The sequence below is a fragment of the Amphiura filiformis genome, chromosome 18 (assembly GCF_039555335.1).
Source record: "Amphiura filiformis chromosome 18, Afil_fr2py, whole genome shotgun sequence".
Lineage (NCBI taxonomy): Eukaryota > Metazoa > Echinodermata > Ophiuroidea > Amphilepidida > Amphiuridae > Amphiura > Amphiura filiformis.
Window position 1 is genome coordinate 65943528 of NC_092645.1, and position 22087 is coordinate 65965614.

The window sequence follows — 22087 nt, forward strand, 5'->3', positions numbered from 1 at the left end:
TTTCAGAGTTGGAGAGCTTTGAGAGAAACCTTTTCTTAATTTGGCCTAAGTGATCGGAAGCGCTTTGACCGCATACCTGTTGACATCACACATGTCAATGCAACCAAGAGTCATTGTGTACAAGTCCCATTGAAATCCTTCAAAACATTAACACAATTGTGCAAAAAGTTAACTTTCAACACTTACAACACACCGCGAAATAATGGATAGATGTGCAAAAAAGTTGGTAATGGTGAATCTAACGGTCGAGGACACAAAACACATCAAGGATCAATAAATTAATAATTCAAGAGGACACCTTGAATATGAACAACTGGAAAGAAAAGGAGCAAGGTACACCAACGTGACGTGGAGAAGCAAGCAGAGGGGGACAAAAACTGCAAATGTAGGCATAAGAAGTAGGTAAAGTTCGATAGCCAAAAAACACCAGTTCCAAGTGCTAAACCTGCAATTACAACATGGATCAATGGGAATACAAAATGCACTAGAACAATTGATGAAAATCACTGTGCTCATAAGCAGACATGATAAACCAAACAACCAAATAAATGTAGGCACAAAACAGACAAAGTTCAATGGCCAAAAATTGCCCATTTCAGAGCCCACAGAAGTGGCAGGAAAACACTACAAAAGTAGCAGCATGGATACTGATATTGGACTCTGTCATTCTTGACATTTGCTTAAAAAGTTACCTTTTTCAGAGTCTTGGTTAGCAGCGACGTAGCTTGCGACACCATCACGGCGTCTTCATTCAGCGTAGTGTTTACATGTGACCATGTAATTCGGGTGGTCATGTGACCGGAGGATTGTAAACACTACGCTGAATGAAGACGCCGTGATGGTGTCGCAAGCTACGTCGCTGCTAACCAAGACTCTGAAAAAAGGTAACTTTAAGCAAACTACAAAAGTACACTGGAAGTGATGAAAATCACGGTACATAGGAGACAAACAAAACCAAAGAGACAAAAAACAACCTGCGAATGTACAATTAATCTATAGTTTTGTGTAGACGCTCAGTGAAATTGGCACAATAATTTATTGTACTTTTCAATGGACTAATATCATATAGCACGGCTGTTGGTAATAGCACGCGGTATCACAAAGAGAGTATAATTATTATAATTATATTTTAAACGTATTTAATGCTATAGCAAATGGATGTCTAATGATGCACATCTTACAATGAATGTACTTCTTTGTCACAATTCGCATTTTATTCATTGCAGTCAGAATATTATAACTGTCCTGTTTCAGCAGGTTTCGACAGATTAATTGAGTAGGGCGAAGTGCTTTGAACAAGATGCCTTTGTTTGAAGCTATTACGGGTTTCATGATAAAAATATCCATTTTTAATTTCTTTGTGTTTTTATAGTTTGTGCCAATAATCAGTCTGGATCAAATTGGTGCAAGTAAAACATAAATTTCATTCTACAGCTCAGATATTCAGCGGTATTGCTCTTTCATTAGTAGCATTATGTCCTTTTTTAACATTTCCGATACCTACGGCCTTTTTCGACATATCCGATACACACGGCTTTTTTCGACATATCCGAAATTCTTTTGCGACATATTCGAGACTTTATTCTTTTTCGACATATCCAAGACTTTATTCTTTTTCGACATGTCCGAGACTTTATTCTTTTTCGACATCTCCGAAACCTCAAGTCTTTTTTCGACACTCCAATACTTTAAGTCTTTTTTTCGACAATCTGATACTTTAAGCCCGGGAGGGGGGTACTCATTTATTTTTGGTAGGGGTATGCCACGGCCAGTTTCGAAGCTGAGGTCTAGGGAACTGATCGGCCGGTCAAAAAAGTGGCTTTAGGGAACTGATCGGCTGTAAAAAGAGGATCTTGGGAACTGATCAGCCGCCAATGGGGGTCTCTGGAACTGACCAGGCCAAACCTGAGCCATTTAAAGTACCGTATAATAGTCCAATGTTTTTTCGGATGTTTTATTCCGTTGTAACAGATGTTGAGTTTTTGATTTTGGTTTAACGTTTTCCGTTTTGATTGGTGCTTCTTGGCTGTGTTTTTCTGCTCATGAGATTAGCTTTGTGTGGAAAAGGCCACACCAGATTATTGTTTCGAAGAAAGTTTATCAATTAAGAGGGAATTGCAGCTCAGAACCGAAATCGCACCCGAGAACACACAACGCTATGTCTTTCGCAACGGGAAACGTACGGGAAAGCTTGATGGCTGGTGAGGAGAAGTTAACTTTTAGAGGGGTGTCAAATTTGACGATAATGGTCACATATAGTCAACAATGTGCAAAAAATGCATAATGCTCAAAATCTTTAAAAATCGGACCCGAAGCATCCCACGGGAGGAAAGATGTGGTTTGGGGTGTTCCATTGGATGAGGCGGCAGCTCTCCTCCGTTGCTCCTCTCTCCCTTGGCTATAATAGTTGTTGTCCAGATCCTATCAATTTGTTGTCTTAAGGCTCATGTAATAATTATGAGCTGTAGGGCACCACGTGGGGGAGGAGCAATAATTTTTGGTCAACCCAAAAGGGGAGGGGAAACAATTTTTGGCAGCAGGGGGGGGCACCATATTTTTGAAAAGATCGTACATACAATACAAAAAAAATATTTCGTATAGCCCCCTCACTTAAACGAGTGCCTTGCATACGTACTTGCTCAATTAGCATTTTGTGCAAATTTTATTACATATTTTGTTGCCATTCATTTTTTATGGACCTTTTCATATTGACATGTAAAGTCTATGGAGATTAATATTAGAGAAGGCTGGAAAGGGCGCTATAGCCTCATTTTAGACCGTTTTAGGCACTTAAATGATCATAAAAAAGAACGGCAACAAATTGTGTAATACAAATTGCACAACATGCTACATGAGCAAGTACAAATATAAATAAATACTTCTGGCTATAGCTAAAACAAATATATTCACAAACCTAAGTGGTTATGAAACACGTGGGGGGGGGGGGAAGCGATTTTGGTACACATACATTCACGGGACGTATTTTCAAAAATCGCTTTATAATGGATCAGGAAAACAGTACGAAAATACTTAAATATTTCAATTTTCCTGCCATTTTAGATTTCCATAATTATTGCACAGCCCCTAATGTATACTTAGGCTGGTCTACAGCTTAGGTATGTTAGAAAATAATACACAATGAATATCCCAAACAGAATGTGACTAGAATTCAAGTTTCTTTTCATGCACTTCCATATTTTTAACATTACTTCTACTTGCATATATTTTCCCTACAAATTTTAAAAAGCGCTTTACAGTTGGCGATGAAACTGCTAAACCATAATTTTACATTATAAGGTGATATATTTAATATAATATGGAGATTTTGGTTTCGAATTGATATTTCTTTCATTTACAGCTCATCTGTGTGTGGTGCAGAGCCACCTTTGCGTTCTGGAAAAAAGACCAGATCCTTCAAGAGGCGGCGCCTTGAGATGGTCTCTACCATTTGCAGAAATGTGTTTTTGCCATGGCGTGGTTGCACCGATACGTGGCAAAACATGTCAAAGAAAGGATGTCAAATATGAAGACGGCGAATTGTGGTTTGTCGATGACCCACGTCCACTCGCCATGCGTCATAACTGGGAAAAAGATATACTTGACGACCTCTTGGACCGCACTACATATTGTAGTAAGAAGCTACGTATACTCAAAAATTTCAAAAATAAAATCTCAATACAGCGACAAAAATGAGAATAAGATTATAAAATGTTTGATAAGCGAATAATGTTTCCACTTATTCCATTTTACTATCATCATGTTTATTATTTTTAAATGTATCATAATAGCATGATGATGGCATCATCATCATCATCATCATCATCATCATCATCATCATCATCATCATCATCATCATCATCATCATCATCATCAGTCGGCTGCGGAGCAGGCGACTACAAGCTTTCTCCAACTGTTGCGATCTTGGGCAAGCGAAACAATTTTGTTTGGCTGCAGCATCCCTTCAGTATCTCCTAGGAGGTGCTGGACATACTGTAAGTACAGTGTGCGCGGCCATCCCGGTTTCCTCTTCCCATGTGGTGGAATATAAAGGGCATATTCTTTCGCAGGCTCGCCATCTTCAAGACGCAGTATATGGCCAAGAAATTTGAGTTGATGAAACTTGACTCTGGCAACCAGTGGAGTGGTGTTGGTCAGGTTGTAGATGGTTTCATTTGGAATCCGATCCACACGCTTGATGTTTTACATGATTCTGTAGCAAGATGTTGCTAAGGCATTGATCCTGTTTTCCATGTCCTTGGTAATTACCCATGACTCGCACCCATACAGAAAGACAGTAACACATGTTGTCTGAAACAGCTTGATTTTTGTTTCGATTGGCAGGGACGGGCTTCTCCAAAGGCGTTCCAGTTTCCAGAAAGCCGCCCAGGCTAGAATTTTTCTTCTTTTTAGGTCTCCAACACTAGAGCCCATCTTGGAACCCAAATACTTGAAGTCTGTGACATGGTTGATGGTACTACCATAGACTTCAAGTGCTGGTTGGGCATTACAGTTTGCAGTCATATATTCTGTCTTAGGTGCGCCGACGACAAGGTCCAGATCTGCCGCTGCAGTCGCAGTCCTAGTAAGCTGCGACTGGGCCCGGGCTATGGAAGATTAAAGCAGGGCAATATCATCAGCAAAATCCAGGTCATTCAGCATCCTAGCAGGTTACCTGCTTGACAGACGTGGGTAGGTAACAATTCCAGCGTCAATTCCAGAAGTTGATTTCTTCAGGAGGTAGTCTACCAGGATAATGAACAGGAATGGTGCCAACACATCGCCCTGAAGAACTCCAGTTGTTACTTGGAAAGGCTTTGAGATACTGCCATCCACCACAACGGCACCACTGGAGTCCCCGTAGAGCACCCGGATGGCACCGACCACAACCCTTGGCATCCCACAATGCCGCAGCACCAAAAACACGATGGACCTGCCGATGGAGTCAAAGGCCCCCTTGAAGTCCACAAAAGTGACTGCCAAGGAAAGTTGGCACTTCTTGAAGCCCTCCATGATCCTCCCCAAAATGTGCACTTGTTGAGCACAGCTGCGACCCGATCCAAAGCCCGCCAGGCTGCCTCCCAGCAGAGGATCAAGGTGTGGTCGGATCCCGTCCAGAAGGATCCCGTTGTACACCTCCGCGGCAATGGACATAAGCGAAATACCACGGCAGCCCGCCATGAGAGAGAGGCCATCCCTCTCCGGCAGAGGAATGATTACATTCGTGACCCACCGATGTGGCGGCTTCAGCTCCGAGAACACCCCCACACAGAACTCGAGAATCACACCAATCATGCCACCCCCCCTGAAGCGTCTCCATGGCAGCTATTGCTCCGACCACTTCCCCACGAGTTGGGGGCTCAGTGATAATAGGAAGATCTTCAACAGCTGGTGCAGGAAGTTCTGCTGTGCCACTGTCGTTGTTAAGGAGCGAGTTAAAATATTCCTTCCATTCCTCAAGCAGCCCATGGCCACTGGCCGGAACCGATCCGTCTCTCCCCCGACCATCACCCCCCAGCTCCTCCCAGAAAGCGAGCGCACGACTTTCCAGGCGGTGGCACAACTCCCCATCCCGTCGGCTAGCCCCAGGTCCTCCATCCGCTCACTGAGGGTAGCAAGCCCATTAGATTCACAAGAGTTGTCAAGGCCGGTGTTCAAGCTCCTCCATCCCTCTCCAGACCGACGAGACCCCGAAATGGAGCACCGCCCTTTGGCCTCATCCCTTTCAAGTCCAAGTCCGACGGTCGCACCCGACACCCAACCCGACAGTCCGCACGGTTCCCGCCTTCCAACAACTTCCGCAGCAACTTCACGAACCGCTGTTTCGAAGGTCCCACACCTATCAGAGATGGGTGTGGTGTCATCCATGCTCAAGACCTGGAATCTGTTTGATAGCTCTAGCTGAAATTCCTTCTTTGTATCAGGGTCTTGCAACTTGTTCCAGTTGAATTTTGGTCTCTTGCAAGGTTTTCCTTTGCTGGTTTGCAGACTGGCATCCAGACGGATGCTCACAATACGATGATCAGAGTCCACGTCTACTGAGTTGTATGCCCGACAGCTGCGGAAAGAGTTCACCCACCTGCTGTTTATTAGTATGTGATCTAACTGTGCATGGGTTGATCCAGCTGGATAGGTCCAAGTCCAGAGACGGTTCATGGGCTGGGGGAATCTCATCCGGGCCGGTCCGAGATTGCACTCCTGGCAAGTGTTGACCAAACGCTCACCATTGTCGTTGGTTGAACCACGGCAGCAGCGTGGACCAATGACCCAATGATGAGAAAGATGACTATCTGCTCCTATTCTGGCATTAAAATCGCCGAGGATGAGATGGATTTTGTGTCTTTTTATACCATCCAGGTGGTCAGATAGGGATGAATAGAATTCCTCCTTTTCAGAAGATGTTGAGCACTCAGTGGGTGCATATACAACAGTGATGCTAAGCTGAGGGTTGCCGTGGAATGTTACAAATAGTATCCTCTCGGAAACAGCTTCAACACTCTTAAGACATCTGTGAATGTACTTGGACATGACCAGACCAACTCCTCCGTGCCTTTACTTGGTAGCAGAACTATTAAAACCCAGCCCCTACCATCCGACCAAAGGCCATCAGTTCAGCTTGGCGCAATGAGACGACGCTCTTGAACTCCGGCAATGTCAATACCTGCATCAGCACAGCCCATGAATAGCAGATGCATTTTCCCTTGTTGACCTACAGTACGAACACCATAAGTAGATATTACAAGAGGCCTGAAGGTAGACATCATCATCATCATCATCATCATCATCATCATCATCATCATCATCATCATCATCATCATCATCATCATCATCATCATCATTGAGCTACTGGACCACGAAGACTATACACTTTGTTCATCCCATTTCAGAATAGAACCTAAATTGTAAATAAAAGCGCAGAATCTTTCTCAATCTTGGCAGATGCTTATATTCAAGCCTACATTTAAGACCTGGCACAATTTTTTCCTCAAAATCTATAAATAGCCTTTGTGCGCATTAAACCTATGCGTATGATAAGTAATTTCTATCATCATAATTATACCAATAACATTTGTTCGCTGATTTTGAAATATCGGCGTGCTGTTGCTTGTCGTAGAGCGAACCGCAGTTGCCGAAGGAAACAGTAATAATTTCACACCTCATTATTAATATCATACGCATTACTGACAATGTTACCAAAACAGCATCACTATTAGTGTCATTTTTTCCATATAGCGTAATGCGTCACTTTTCATACATTTGATAATTTTCACCCAAAAATCCACTTTTAATGGTCCATTTCGAAAATGTTTTATACTTCATACAGAATGTACTTTGGGTATTGATAACTGTGATGCAAATGCTGCTTGCACCAATATCCCCCGTTTTGGTTCCTTCACATGTGCATGTAATGTCGGTTACAGTGGCGATGGAGTAACATGCGCAGGTTAGTATATTTTGTGCCATATCATAACACTATTTATTTCAAATCATTGTTATCACCTATACGCGTGTCAAAACAATTTTTGGAAATGGCGCATTCCTATTGATATTTTCAACCACGATTACTTTGAGTTCTCAAAACGAAATTGAGATGGTCTCACACCCAAGACCAGCAGGGGACGAGGACAAGACCTTTAGCGTCATCTACCACAACTAGTGTGACGTCATCCAAGGTTGTCAAACCTTCAGAGCCATAACATGCGGTTGAGGACGCAGTTGGTATTGTGAAAGCGCTCCCGAAAAGCGATCAAATTTTATGGTGTGTTGAATTAAAAATTTCTCCTAATATGATTTATACCACTACGTATGACTATTCAATTTATGACTTATTTCATACATTTTCGTATAGATATTGATGAGTGTGCTGTAAGTCCTGATAACTGTGACGCAAATGCTGTTTGCACTAATACCGTTGGTTCCTTCATATGTGCATGTAATGACGGTTACAGTGGAGATGGAGTAACATGCACAGGTAAGTCTAATTTGTGTCATTCAACCATTCTATTTTTTTTCTCCAAAAATTGTCACTTTTATGTGAGTCAAACTACTTTTTGGAAATTGTGCAATCCTGTCGTTAATTTTCAACTATGATTGCTTTAAGTTTTCAAAACAAATTCATTTCAGTACCAATATTTGTGAAGTGATCAGTCAAACATGACACATTATGTTGACAAGGAAAGCCAATTTAAATGTATTCAAGCGTTATTGAGTTTTAATTGTATTATGTTGCAGAGTACAAGTATCAGGATTACTTATCTTTTGATCACACCTTCAAATCTGTGTTTTACCTAATAATTTATGACTTATTTCATACATTTGTTGTACAGATATTGATGAGTGTGCTGTAAGTCCTGATAACTGTGACGCAAATGCAGTTTGCACTAATACCGTTGGTTCCTTCACATGTGCATGTAATGATGGTTACAATGGAGATGGAGTAACATGCGCAGGTTGGTCTATTTTGTGTCATATCACCATTCTATTCATTTCAAATAATTGTCACCTTCATGCGAGTCAAACTAATTTTTGGAAATGGTGCGTTCCTGTCGTTAATATTCAACTATGATTGCTTTAAGTTTTCAAAACAAATTCATTTCAGTACCAATATTTATGAAGTGATCAGTCAAACATTTTAAATTGCTTAAAACGTTATTGAGTTTTAATTGCACCATGTTGCAGAGTACAAGTATCAGGGTTACTTTTATTGGATCAGACCTTGCAATCTGTGTTTTACCTAATAATTTATGACATATTTCATACATTTTTCGTACAGATATTGATAAGTGTGCTGTAAGTCCTGATAACTGTGACGCAAATGCTGTTTGCACTAATACCGTTGGTTCCTTCACATGTGTATGTAAGGATGGTTACAATGGAGATGGGGTAACATGCACAGGTTGGTATATTATGTGTCATTCAACCATTTTATTTATTTGAAATAATTGTCACTTTTATAATAGTCAAACTACTTTTTGGAAATTGAGCATCCCTGTCGTTAATTTTCAACTATGATTGCTTTAAACAATATTTATTTTCAATATAGATTTTTTAATAGTCTATTTTTTCTTCATTTCAGCTTAATTTAGCAGTTGTCATGGTTGTGTGTAAATCCCTATTAGATACGTTGTAATAAAACATGATTTTAAATATTTGTATATTAATTTTTTCTGAGGACTTGCAGCAAAATTGATATGATTTTATTTTCCTTGGTATGGGTTTGTTGCTAGTAGTCAGGTAATGATGATGGTGATGATGATGATATGATGATGATGACGACGACGACGACGACGACGACGATGATGATGATGATGATGATGATAATGATGACGATGACGACGACGATGATGATGATGATGGTGATGATGGTGATGATGATGATGGTGATGATGATGATGATGATGATGATGATGATGATGATGATGATAATTAATACACAAACGACAAAGAGGAACAAACATGCCTAGCATATAATTCTATTTTTAACATGGAAACATTTGACCGCTTGCCTTCTTGCAAACTGAGATCATGCATATCTGATCTCTTCAATAAACATTGTAAAAGTCGATTTGGCCTTGGCCCGGGGCCTTGCCGAAAATATGTCACATGCTGTCCGCATTATAAAGACATAGTTTGTTGACCTTATGTCTGTGCACTCATAAATTGACCTCTGAGCGTATTGGGTATAAACGCGTCATCCTCTATAACAGCAGGTTAACTTTCTTGTTGAATGGAAGCCTCGAGGTCACATAGCACACGTGTTAAGCAAAAACATATACATGAGAATTAAGCAGGGTACAGCTCAACTTACCGTACTTTGCCTAACCAGACAGTCCATGCCAAAATTGTTACTACACCTTTACATTTCATCGAATCTCTTTTTGATGTCTGTCATTTTGAACATCACACTTGAAAGATGTATGCTATGTAGAAACTTTATTTTGCAATTTCATAATTTGCATATTATTAGCATATTTGCAAGAAAAAACATGAAAATCAATAAATACCTATATTTTTTACAATTTCAATATTTTATTAGAAATTAAGCATGTAGGCCGTTTGTTATGACTTGATGAATAAAGTTGTTAAAACAGATTTTGATATTTTTGCTTATTTTTCCTTTTTTGCCCCAAAATGTGTAAAAATCAACATTTTTGGATGACCTATATTTTCTTTGAATATTTATCAAATTTCTTAATTTAGGTATAATACAGTGCAGAAAAGATGTCAAAAAAAGTTGTTAAAACAGATTTCCAATAAATTGTTCCATTTTCCATTTTGGGTTAAATACTCAATTTTCATGCGCGGGATATTTGAAACATAAAATGAAAACATGTCCATTGCACTTTTTCCTCGAGATGTACTATAATATCAAGGTTACGGATATATTATAATCCCTTCTTATCTTCACTGATCCATCAGATACCTATTGTTATGAATGATCAATGAAAAGGTTCAGAACTGGGCTACTAATGGTCTGGCAAGTATCTATAGTTAGTTTCATGACTGTGTCAACTCAAAAATCATCCAAGGTCGAATGTAGGAAAAGTATGATCAGTTGAGCTGTACTGTGAGGGGACATCACAGAAACGTGCTCTTTGTTTAAACATTACAAGTAACATGAGTGGCAAACATTAATGTTTCATATTGCTTGCACCCCCCTCCCCCAAGCAATGTTGGAGCCAATACTAGACCAATTGTGCGTTCCTGTCTCAGTATCAAAACAACATTGACTGGGTGGGTGCGGGAGGGGGGGTTGAAAATTTCATACTAAATTAAATCCTTCATCACTGCCATCATCGTCACCATCACGACTCATCATCATCATCATCATCATCATCATCATCATCATCATCATCGTCAACAACAACAACAACATCACCATCACCACCATCATCATCATCATCAACAACAACAACAACATCACCATCACCATCATCATCATCATCATCATCATCATCAACAACAACACCACCATCATCATAATCATCATCATCATCATCTACACCATCATCATCATCATCATCATCATCATCATCATCATCGTCATCATCATTTACACTATAGCCACACAAATAGAAATCTTACATTAACTGCAAGTCATCAGAAAAACAAAATATTTAAAACAAATTATTGTTTTATTACTGCGCGCACAGTTTGCAACAACAACATCAACTGCTAGATTATGCTCAAATGAAAAAAATAGATTTTGTAAAGTCTATTATGAAAAAAAATTGTTTTAAGTATGATTTAATATATGCATTAACCAAGTAGGTTTTCTGCTATAAGTATGAAGACATACTTGCTAGGGAAATGGTGTGTGTATCGTCCTTTCGATAAGTATGAAATCATACTTAGTGCTTGGGGCAGGTTAGGGCACTTAACTCTATATGAAAGCTCACATACGCGTACATCCCCTACATAGCAGTAAGTGTGTGAGTAATGCGTGGGACATTGGTCAATGAGGTCTTCTGCTATAAGTATGAAGTTATATCGTTCTTGGCATACCATAAATATGTTGGATTAGTGCGCAGAATATGAATGTTGAAACTAAATTATAACAGTAGTATCAGTGGTTAATTGCCCCTTGACCTGAACTTGCCCCCCCCCCCCAACCTTGACCCATGGGGTCATCTTTAGATCACCCTTCCGGGTCATCCTGAGATGACCTTTATTGATGACATCATAATAAGAAAAGTGAGGGGTGCGGTCATCTTGAGATGACCGTTATGGGTCATCCTGAGATGACCTTTTGTCCTAAACGAAACAAGCGTGGGGGATTTCCCCTTTGTGGTTGAACGCCGATTACAAAACATGAACCCTTCACCTAGAGAAAATGTACAGTAATCGGTTAAAGTTTAAATAATATTTGGTGTAAGTCTATATTAAGTTAGTATTCATGAAGTCGGACGGTAATGTTAGCGAAAGGGATTTAGTTATTTGAAGATAACGAGGCGTGCAAAGAAAGTATGTTTGCAAACGGTTGATATTTCATAAAACCTTGTGTAAAGATAACGTCAGGGAGTTAGTGCTTGAAATAGCCTGATAGTGGGTAAAAATATAATTTCAAAATGTGGTATATGATTTAAAAACAAACAAATAAAAAACAAGTTAGAACATGTATTCGAAAAAATAAAAATAACCTATGACGTCATAAAGGGAAAATCAGAAAATGGATAGGAAAGGTACAAATAGATCTGTAGAATTATAATTTGTCATTATTTGTATCGAAATTGATACAAGGAGACGTTAACTGCTACCATGTCTAGTAAAGTGTGTTCCTTACGGCAGCGGTGGTTGGTAGTTAATGAAGTAAATTTAGATGAACAGATGAGAGAAGAAGAAATTGTTAAAATTCACGACGTTGCTAAATATATTTTTGCAGTATTATTATGCGAGGAAGTGAACGAGTGATCAAATCGCAGTGTAATGGTTGTGTGACGGATCATCCGAGTCAGTTATTATATAATTTGTATTAATCCTGACCCTACAGAAGATATAATCGTGTAAACCGTGTACATACAAGCTATTGAACAGCTTGACAAAGTATACGCTACCAAATTGTTCCAAGCTACCAGAGGTCGATTACATCTAGACAGCGGTGGTTCCAGACCCATTTTTGATTTCTTAGCTATCGTACATCATTACAGCATGGTGTGGACTTTACAGAACTTTGCTATCTTCCAAGAAACCCTGAAAGTGAGTGATTGCATCAATGAAGCTGTGGACATTGCCAGGTTAGATGTTGTCAACAAAGACAATCCTTTCGAAGAATGGCTGCTGAAACAAATGGACCCGCAACATCAACAGACGGATATGTTAGTCGACGAATAATTCAAGCTATACTACAAGATCAGATGTATGGGAAAGAAATATCAAATGCAGAGCCTCGCGTAACTAAAATGATTCAATATGCGAGAGATATAGCCCAGAGGGCTCGTGCGTTCGAAGTCTACCAAGAACTTTTTACGAACCTTGAACCGATGAAGTTTTAAGGTGTATTTGGGACGAAAATAAATCATATGACCGATTTTTGCACGAACAAGTATACGTAATTCTTGGCAACACTGATTACTAGTGATTAGTGTATATTTCTACGCTGGGCTATTTTCACGAGCCACTCCCTCCTAGACGGAAGTACCTATACACCCAACTCAAGTCAATTGAAGCCGTACAATTTATCGAGAATAAATTTAGACACTTCTTTTGTCTAGATAAGCACCAACCCTCTCATCTCACATTTTCATGTCAGAAATTAACATAATTCCCTAAGCAGAAAACAGAAATGATCTTCGTTCAACTTTTCAGTAGGCAACAAAGGACTAGAATAAAAGGATTGGTTACCATGCTAACTCTTCAAAATAACAATGAGATAATTATAATTAAGTTAGCAAGCGCCCTTTGTAGCATTGTTCGTAGCGCGTATTCTATGGCCCACAGTGTCATCGCCCCGATATCGTCATGGCAGAAATCGCCATGGTAGGTTGAATCCACCGCCACGCATGGCTATTTTGTATCGACCTGTTTAATAGTTTTGAGTCGCATAATGGGCCGAAGAACATCTGACTAAGGCTACTGACAATAGCCCCGATTAGCCGGTTACTGACCTCGCTGATGTGTGGATCGAGCATGGTACGCCATAGGTCATAATCTTTTAGACTACCTCAACGAGTGGCCTATACACTGCGCTATATAATTCGGCACATAAATCAGAATTATATATTCAAGTGCAAGGGACCATATCTGGTTTCTTTATACGAAATCATTTGCGGGAGATATTCATCATTTTCTACCCCGATATCCTAAGATTTTCTTCTCATATCATACTCGTGCATAACAAATTCACGTGTATTGATCCCTTGTATTTATTTTAGTATCTCTGCTGACAAAGTAATTATTAGCCAGGCGATGTCGGTGTGTGGCCCTGCATCAAGTATTCAAATTGGTACGCGCATGCGCTGTGCTCCTAACACTGGATTGACCAGGTTTCTACACCTGATCCTGACCCCGCTTGTCACACCACCCGACTTTATTTTAATTTGTAATTTCATGTTTAATTGTACTAATGTGCGATGCGTGATTCTCCTTTCGCTGTATATTCATATAGAATAAAGATTAAGCATCATTAATTTGATCGCGTGCGCTAGTTTGTAATGTTTGAAAGTTTATATGTTCCAGTTCTCGCACCGCAAGCGGGAGGTCTGGACTGGAGTTCAAGTCCCCGCACAGGTATGTCCGGAGATTGCACTCTGGTATATCTGCCTATGCATGTTATGTTTCCATTTGTAATTTCTTGTTTAATTGTTTTAGTGAGCGATGCGCGATCCTTCTTTCCCTGTATAGTGCAATTTTAAATTCAAAATATGTAATAATTTGAATATAATGAATATCTTTATTATCATGTCATGGTTGTTTCCTCGAGAAACGAATTTGATTTCTCTACTATGAAAAGTTCATGCATATTCAATAATTGAATTAGTTCATTTGAGGCAAAACCTGTGAAGGAGTTTAATACAGTGCCTTTGTCTTAATATAGGACACTTGAATTGTTGTAATTAATTTGATAGTGTCCGTGACATTCACTCAAGTTTTATTTCAATATTACAGTTTGCATTGATTATCTGGGAGTGGAAAATGGTGACATACCTGATAAGAATATTCAGGCATCATCAGAGTATGCCTCGCTCTACACAGCCGCAAAGGGAAGGCTGAATGGTCTCGGTTCTTGGATAGCGGCTGATTCCCAGACAGGAGCGATTTGGATACAAGCTGATATAGGTAATAACACTACATCATCTATACTGCGCCATTAAAATATCCTGACACTGGAAAAATAAACGCAATTTCAAAACTGAGCTAGCAATATTGGGGTAAATTTTTTTTATTGATAGATGCAGTATCTAATTCTGCACATTATGACACCACACTGAATCCAATGTGACCCCAAGAAGTAAAGTTACAAGCAATTAAATAGACGAAGGTCCAGTTTTAAAAGTGACAAACTGGCCTATACAAGGCGCAAAAAGATTCCAACAAGCGAAACAAAGAGACAACACAGTTTCATTGTATTTGACAGTTCGTTTGTTTTAGTTTTCTTTTGTTCCTTTTGTTTTAAATTAAAGCCAAACGCATAAATTAGCAATTCACCACTCTCAAACCAGATGTCTAGTCTGTGGAGTTTTGAATAGGCCAGTTTGTCACTTTTAAAACTGGACCTTCGTCAAATCAAATGCTTGTAACTTTGCTTCTTGAAGTCACATTGGATTCAATGTGGTGTCATAATGTGCAAGATTAGATAGTGCATCTATTAAAAAAGCAAATTTACCCCAATATTGTTCAGTTTGGAAATTGTGATTATTTTTCCAAGTGTAAGGATACTTTATTGGCGCAGTATATATTCATCGAAATAAATCTTGGAACGCTTGCGTGTAAATAACGGAAAACTGTCACCCCTCTCCCCGTGTAATGTTGAGAAATGCCAATGTCTTCAGCAGTTTCGCAGTGTGTTTCAACATTGATTGATGGGGAGAGGGGAAGGATACATGATTGTTGTAGATGTCATGTTTGATACCAAACACAATATACGTAATTTCCATGATCATATGACATTTTGCATAGTATTTCGACAGAGTGTACCAAGCACTCCAAGTACTTTTTTCGAAGATTGTCTCTACCGAATGCTAAATACGATATCATCTAAATTTCGTTTTTGTCTCATAAATCAAAAACGGAATGTCCAATGAGCTTCACATTGCACACGATTTGAGAGTGAATTATATAAAATTGTCGATAAAGATATTTATCAAGTTGATTTAAATTAAATCTAGTCAACTGGACTTACTATTTATTGACTGGCGACGTTTCACATCCTATCCTGGATGCTTCCTCAAGCCGTCTGATTTTTCGGCGGCGATTGGTCAGTGACCCGTGACGGGGTCACAGAACTGAGACGTCGAGGATCTTTTGGATAGCAGAACTGTAGGCCCCCGCCAAGTTGTGGCGCAGACCTCCTCCTCTGTTCAGAGATGGCTCCTCCCGCTTCACATAAACAGCCTCTTTCACACCTCTTTCAAACCACCGCGATTCTCTGTTCAATATGACAACGTCCTTGTTATCGAATGTGTGGTTGGTACTGTTGAGATGCGAGTATACAGCCGAGTCTCCACAACCGGATGCGCTTGCTCTTCTATGCTGATACATGCGCTTAGCCAGCGGTTGCTTAGTTTCCCCTATATACAAGTCCTTACACCCATTGTCTGTACATGGGATAGCGTAGACGAGGTTGTTCTGTTTGTCTTTCGGGACTTTGTCCTTAGGGTGAACAAGTTTTTGCCTCAGTGTGTTGGTGGGCTTAAAGGAGACAGGGATTTGGTATCCTCTAAAAATTCTGCGAATTTTCTCGGAGAGCTCTGACACATAGGGGATGGTGACGTTGTGTCGTCGTTTCTCTTCCCTGCTGATGCAGTATGTGAAGCGTCGTCCTTTGTTGGCGAATTTGGCTTATGAAGCGCTTTCTCAAAGGTCCATTTGCGATATCCACAAGCACCAAGTGCAGATTTCAAATGCTTGTGTTCCTTGGTCTTAGCGTCCTCATTCGACGAAATAGTGTCCGCACGATGGAATAGCGTTTTGATGACCCCTAGTTTATGGACTAGTGGGTGGTGAGAGTCAAATAGGAGATATTGGTCCGTGTGAGTGTCTTTTCTGTACACAGAAGTGATCAGTTCACCATTACTTTGGATACTGACAAGGCAATCCAGAAACGCGAGTTTTCCGTCCTTGGGTTCCTCCTGCGTAAACTTGATGTGTTGGTTGACGTTGTTCACGGTTGTTTGATGTATATTAGAATTGGCTTCATTATTAACTAAATGCAAACTATAGATGGCGCTATTTATCCTGAATCATATTTCTTTATTTGCAAGGAGCAGGTGATTAATACTGCCATTAAAACAGCTGGAATAAGTGAAACAAGCAACAAGGATATTTTATAAACATATTTTATCAAACAATAAAAGGAGTTCTTTGTATTAAAAGCTTGAAAGAGTAATTTCCAGTAACTAAATAGCGCCACCAATATTGTCATTAATAGATACATTTTATATCCGAAAAAGCTATGAAAATGCTATAAAAGTGAATACTTTTGTAAAAGAGGGAAAATTAAAGTTGAGAATGACTCAAAAGCATCTGTATACATTAGCATGATATCACATTTAGCTGTTCAGGCCTAAAAGTTGGTTGTACATGATGTTTTGTTCGAAAAACTAATAAATGATCCCATCAAACAACCGTGTGTTGATGTGCGCAAAAAATGGAAGAAGCTGATCTTCCTTGATCTTTACCCAGGTATCATCCACATAACGATACCAATGCGATGGCGCTGTACCAGTATACGACTCCAAGGCTCGGCGTTCAAAGCGTTCCATAAATAAGTTCACAACTATCGGAGAAACCGGGGAACCCATGGCACAGCCACGGCGTTGTCTGTAGAAGTTTCCATTGTACACAAAATATGTAGTGTTCAAACAAAGTTCTAACAATGAACACACTTGATCAGGATTAAGCTTTGTTCTTTCGCTTAACGTGTTGTCGTTGATCAGAAACTCCTTCACAACATCAACGGCTTCATCCGGTGGAACACATGTGAAGAGGGCAGACACGTCGTATGATGTAATAGTCTCCCCTTCTTCCAACTGAATGTCCTTGATTTTATCAACAAAGTCTTTGGAATTAACGATGTGGTGTTGCGACTTACCGACCAATGGACCGATAATGTATGCTAGGTGTTTGGCAACATTGTATGTAACAGAGTCTATGCTGCTTACGATCGGTCGTAAGGGGCGTGCTGTTTGTGGATCTTTGGTAGCCCGTAGAATTTAGGAACCGACTCCCCCGTGTATAATTTGTAATACAATGGTCTGTCAATAACTTCCGATTTCTCTAGCTGCTGTAGACAATCGATCACTTTCTTTTTATATCCACTGGTGGGGTCCCTTTTGAGGAGTTCATAGGTCTTAGAATCACTCAATAATTCACTCACTTTCTTGTCATAATCAACGTTATCCAACACAACGGTACACCTGCCTTTGTAAGCTGGTAAGATAAAGATATACACAAAGATAAAGATATTTGTTTTATTTAGCGAGTGGTCACTGAAAAACATCCCCTATGCTTGCTAAACTACACACATGTCTTAATGTAGCTCTAAAGTGCTCTGAAATACCGTTTTTGTCCCATAACTCAAAACCAGATTGTTGTATGAGCTTCATATTGCACACGATTTGGAAGTAGAACATGTACTGTGGAATCATAATACCATTGTTGGTAAAAAAAATGGTTGGTTCAAGGAGTGGTCACTGAAACACCCCATACCCTAACGTACATGCATTTAACGAAGTTTTTGTGCCATATCTCAGAACCGAGAAAGCGTATCAAACACATATTTTCGTCGGGTGCATCACATACTGGTCTATCTTGAATTTTTGACTTTTTGAGAAAATTGGTATATAGTTCTTTTTACGGAGCTCTTCAAATACAACAAATTACAGACCTCAATTTTTCCTAGATAATTAGTTATAAAATGTTTAATTTAAACTACCTATGATTTTTTCAAAATACGTATTTTCACATACTGATCTATCTCGAAAAAAACACGCATTTCTAGAAAATCGCAATTGAAAATCTTCGTATTAAGTTTACCTTTCTATAATTTAATTAGACTACGGATTTTCATGAAAGTGGTTTTAAATTAAAGCATACACTTAGCAGATTTATTTAAGCGGAATCTTTAATTATATTTACGTATGTAATATTGCTTAAAACTACACTTAAGTTGTAGTTCTGTATGTGAAATCGTTAATTTCCCGATATCGTATTGAAAGTGCATTACATACTGGTCTATCTCGAGATAGACCAGTATGTGATGCGTCTAAAATCACATCATTGTTAGCGAAATCGAGATAGACCCCAAGATAGACCAGTATGAAACGAATTTTAAATACGATATCGGGAAATTAACTATTTCACATACAGAACTACAACTTTAGTGTAGTTTTAAGCAATACTGCATACATAAATATAATTCAAAATTCCACTTAAATAAATTTGTTAAGTATATGCTTTAATTTAAAACCACTTTCATTAAAATCCATAGTATAATTAAATTATAGAAAGGTTAACTTAATACGAAGATTTTCAATTGCGATTTTCTCGAAATGCGTGTTTTTCGAGATAGACCAGTATGTGATGCGTCCGACGTTTTGTAATTACGGCTCTAAGCTGCATGAAGCTGAGTTGTCTTCAACTATCTTCAGTAGATAGCATTAACTTGTCTTCTTCTTCTCCTTCTTCTTATCTATGCCCGTGTAACGGGGCTTAGATATTCTGCTTATGCTTTTTAGTTTCCTCCCTTTCCTTCTCCTTCTCCTTCTTCTGACTTTTCTTTATTACAGCATATCTTAGGATCTAAAAGAGCCTTAGGGCCTAAACTTAGTACAAGGATAGCTCATGACCCCTGAGTTAGTACACTCATAGCCCCAGGGGTACTCAATATTTTACAGGTATACATGAGCCCCATATGTCATATATTATGGGCCCCAGGGCCCTAAATGTTAAAATAAGGGGCAACATAATGATAAGGCTAGGTCTAAAACTACAAGGGCACTAGGGTTCATATGTGGCACACGTAGGGGCCCTAACATATAGATGTGCCTATTTTTCACTTCGGCTCCAGATGTTCAAGGCTAGGGGCCCCAGAGGCCCAAATGTTAAAACCAAGGCCCGGTCGTTTCTCTGCAAATGAAGTAGCTACAAGGCTCATATTTGGTACACTAATAGGTCTTAATAAGAGTTAGGATCAAAGGTCATTAAGGGGTATTTCTGGCACATAACCAAATACCTTCAAAGAGATGCGACTGACACATGTGCATTGACATTAGTTGGTGTCAACGGGGTCCTCACAGATTTAGAGTTCAAGGTCATACAGGGGACAAAAAGGGTTGATTACTGAAAATCACTTTAAAATTCAATATTTACTGCATATTTCGTACGTGATACACAATAAAAAAGGATACGCGCTACATTTTTTGATTTTGATGTCTACTTCTCGACTTACGTTCAATTTTATTCACTCGGTATTTTTGCTAGGACACTCTCTTTATATGATTCAAAATATGTTGGAGGTCATTTCAAGGTCACCAGAGGTCAACCAGATGTCAAAAGGGGTAAAATTCCAAAGTGTGTTCAATTTGAATGAAAATTAGTATATGTCACGTTGATATGGTGCAAAACATGATGGAGGTCATTTCAAGGTTGTCGGTGGTCATTCAAAGGTCAAACATTTGTATTAGTTAGATTGTTATTAATCTCAGTACCTCCATTTTTCATGAAAAGGCAATTTTTTCCAAAGTAATTTCAAAATCATTTAAAGTTCACGGCTAGACTTCGTAGCCTTACAAGGCTGCAACATAATCTAGTTAGTGACTATTGTTTTTCAGTGGTTCTTTCTTTCTTTCTTTCTTTCTTTCTTTCTTTCTTTCTTTCTTTCTTTCTTTCTTTCTTTCTGTCAACATTTGATATAATTTGCTCTAACTCCTTCATTATTTTACCGCTTATGACCAAACTTGCACAAAAGCTCCACTGCCTCAGCTTTTACATATGACATGACCCATTTCGGGTCAAACGTCACGCATGCGTAATGTTGGCTAAAATGGTGATTTTGACCAAAAATACTTCTTCTCCTACATATTTTTGGACATTGACCTTGGCTATAGCCGGGGCCTATGGGGTCCTCACAGATTTGGGGTCAAATATCATTACGGGGTATTTCCGGCATATAACCAAATACTTTCAAAATGCTTCTTTTCCTACAGATTACATGGTACAGAGATGCGACTGACACATATACACTGGCATTAGTTGGTGTCTATGGGGTCCTTACAGATTTTGAGGGCAAGGTCATACAGGGCACAAACAGGGTTGATTACTTTAAAATTCAATATTTGCTGCATATTAAGTGCTTTAATCATCAGAATAATGCCAAAAGGGCTTTAGCAGTATGTGCATATAGGATTTTAATCAGACTTGGCTTAAACATGGAGGAGGGGTCTGTTTTGGGGTCAAAAGGGGGGTAATTTTTAGGTTTGTCCAATTTAAATGAAAATTAGTATATTAGGGTCTGTTTTGGGGTCAAAAGAGGTAAAATTCTAAAGTTTGTCCAATTTAAATGAAACTTAGTATATGTGATCTTGATATGATTCAATATATATTGGAGGTCATTTCAAGATCACCAGAGGTCAACCAGAGGTCAAAAGGGGTCAAATTTCGGCGTGAAGGTCATTTCAATGTCATCAGATGTCAGCCAATGGTCAAATGTTTGTATTAAACAGATTGTTTAAACAATTTTGAGTCTACATTTTTCATCAAAAGATAATTATTTCCAAAGTCATTTCAAAGTCATCAGAGGTCATTTCAAGTTCATGGCTAGACTTCGTAGCCTTATGAGGCTGCAAAACATCTAGTTTTTTCTTCTTTCTGTCAACATTTGATATAATTTGCTCTAGCTCCTCACAGATTTGGAGTCAAATGTCATTACGGGTGTATTTCGGGTAGAAAACCAAATACCTTCAAACTGCTTCCTTTCCTACAGATTATATGGTACAGAGATGCGACTGACACATATGCATTGAAATTAACTGGTGTCTATAGGGTCCTCACAGATTTTGAGTTCAATGTCACACAGGGGACAAAAAGGGTTGATTACTGAAAATCACTTTAAAATTCAATATTTGCTGCATATTAAGAGCTTTGATCATCAGAATAATGCCAAAATGGCTTTAGCAGTATGTGCATATAGGATTATAATCAGACTTCGTTTTACCATGGAGTCTATTTTGGGGTCAAAAGGGGTAAAATTCTAAAGTTTGTCCAATTTGAAAAAAATTAGTATATGCGACCCTGATATGATTCAAAATATGATGGAGAGCATTTGAAGGTCACCAGAGGTCAACCAGAGAAGAGATCAAAATGTATAAGATTTTAAAGTTTGCCCAATTTAAATGAAAATTAGTATGGTGTTGATATGATTCAAAACATGATA

The 22087-nt window shown here is 39.0% G+C and overlaps 1 protein-coding gene across 1 annotated transcript in view; it reads left to right on the top strand.

The window, feature by feature from the left end:
• Positions 1-22087, top strand: part of LOC140139326 (uncharacterized) — a 244697-nt gene that overhangs the window by 169958 nt on the left and 52652 nt on the right. Inside the window, exons 10-11 of the mRNA XM_072161107.1 lie at positions 7847-7969; positions 8325-8447. Of these exons, the coding sequence (XP_072017208.1) occupies positions 7847-7969; positions 8325-8447 (246 nt within the window). The remainder of the gene's footprint in view (positions 1-7846; positions 7970-8324; positions 8448-22087) is intronic.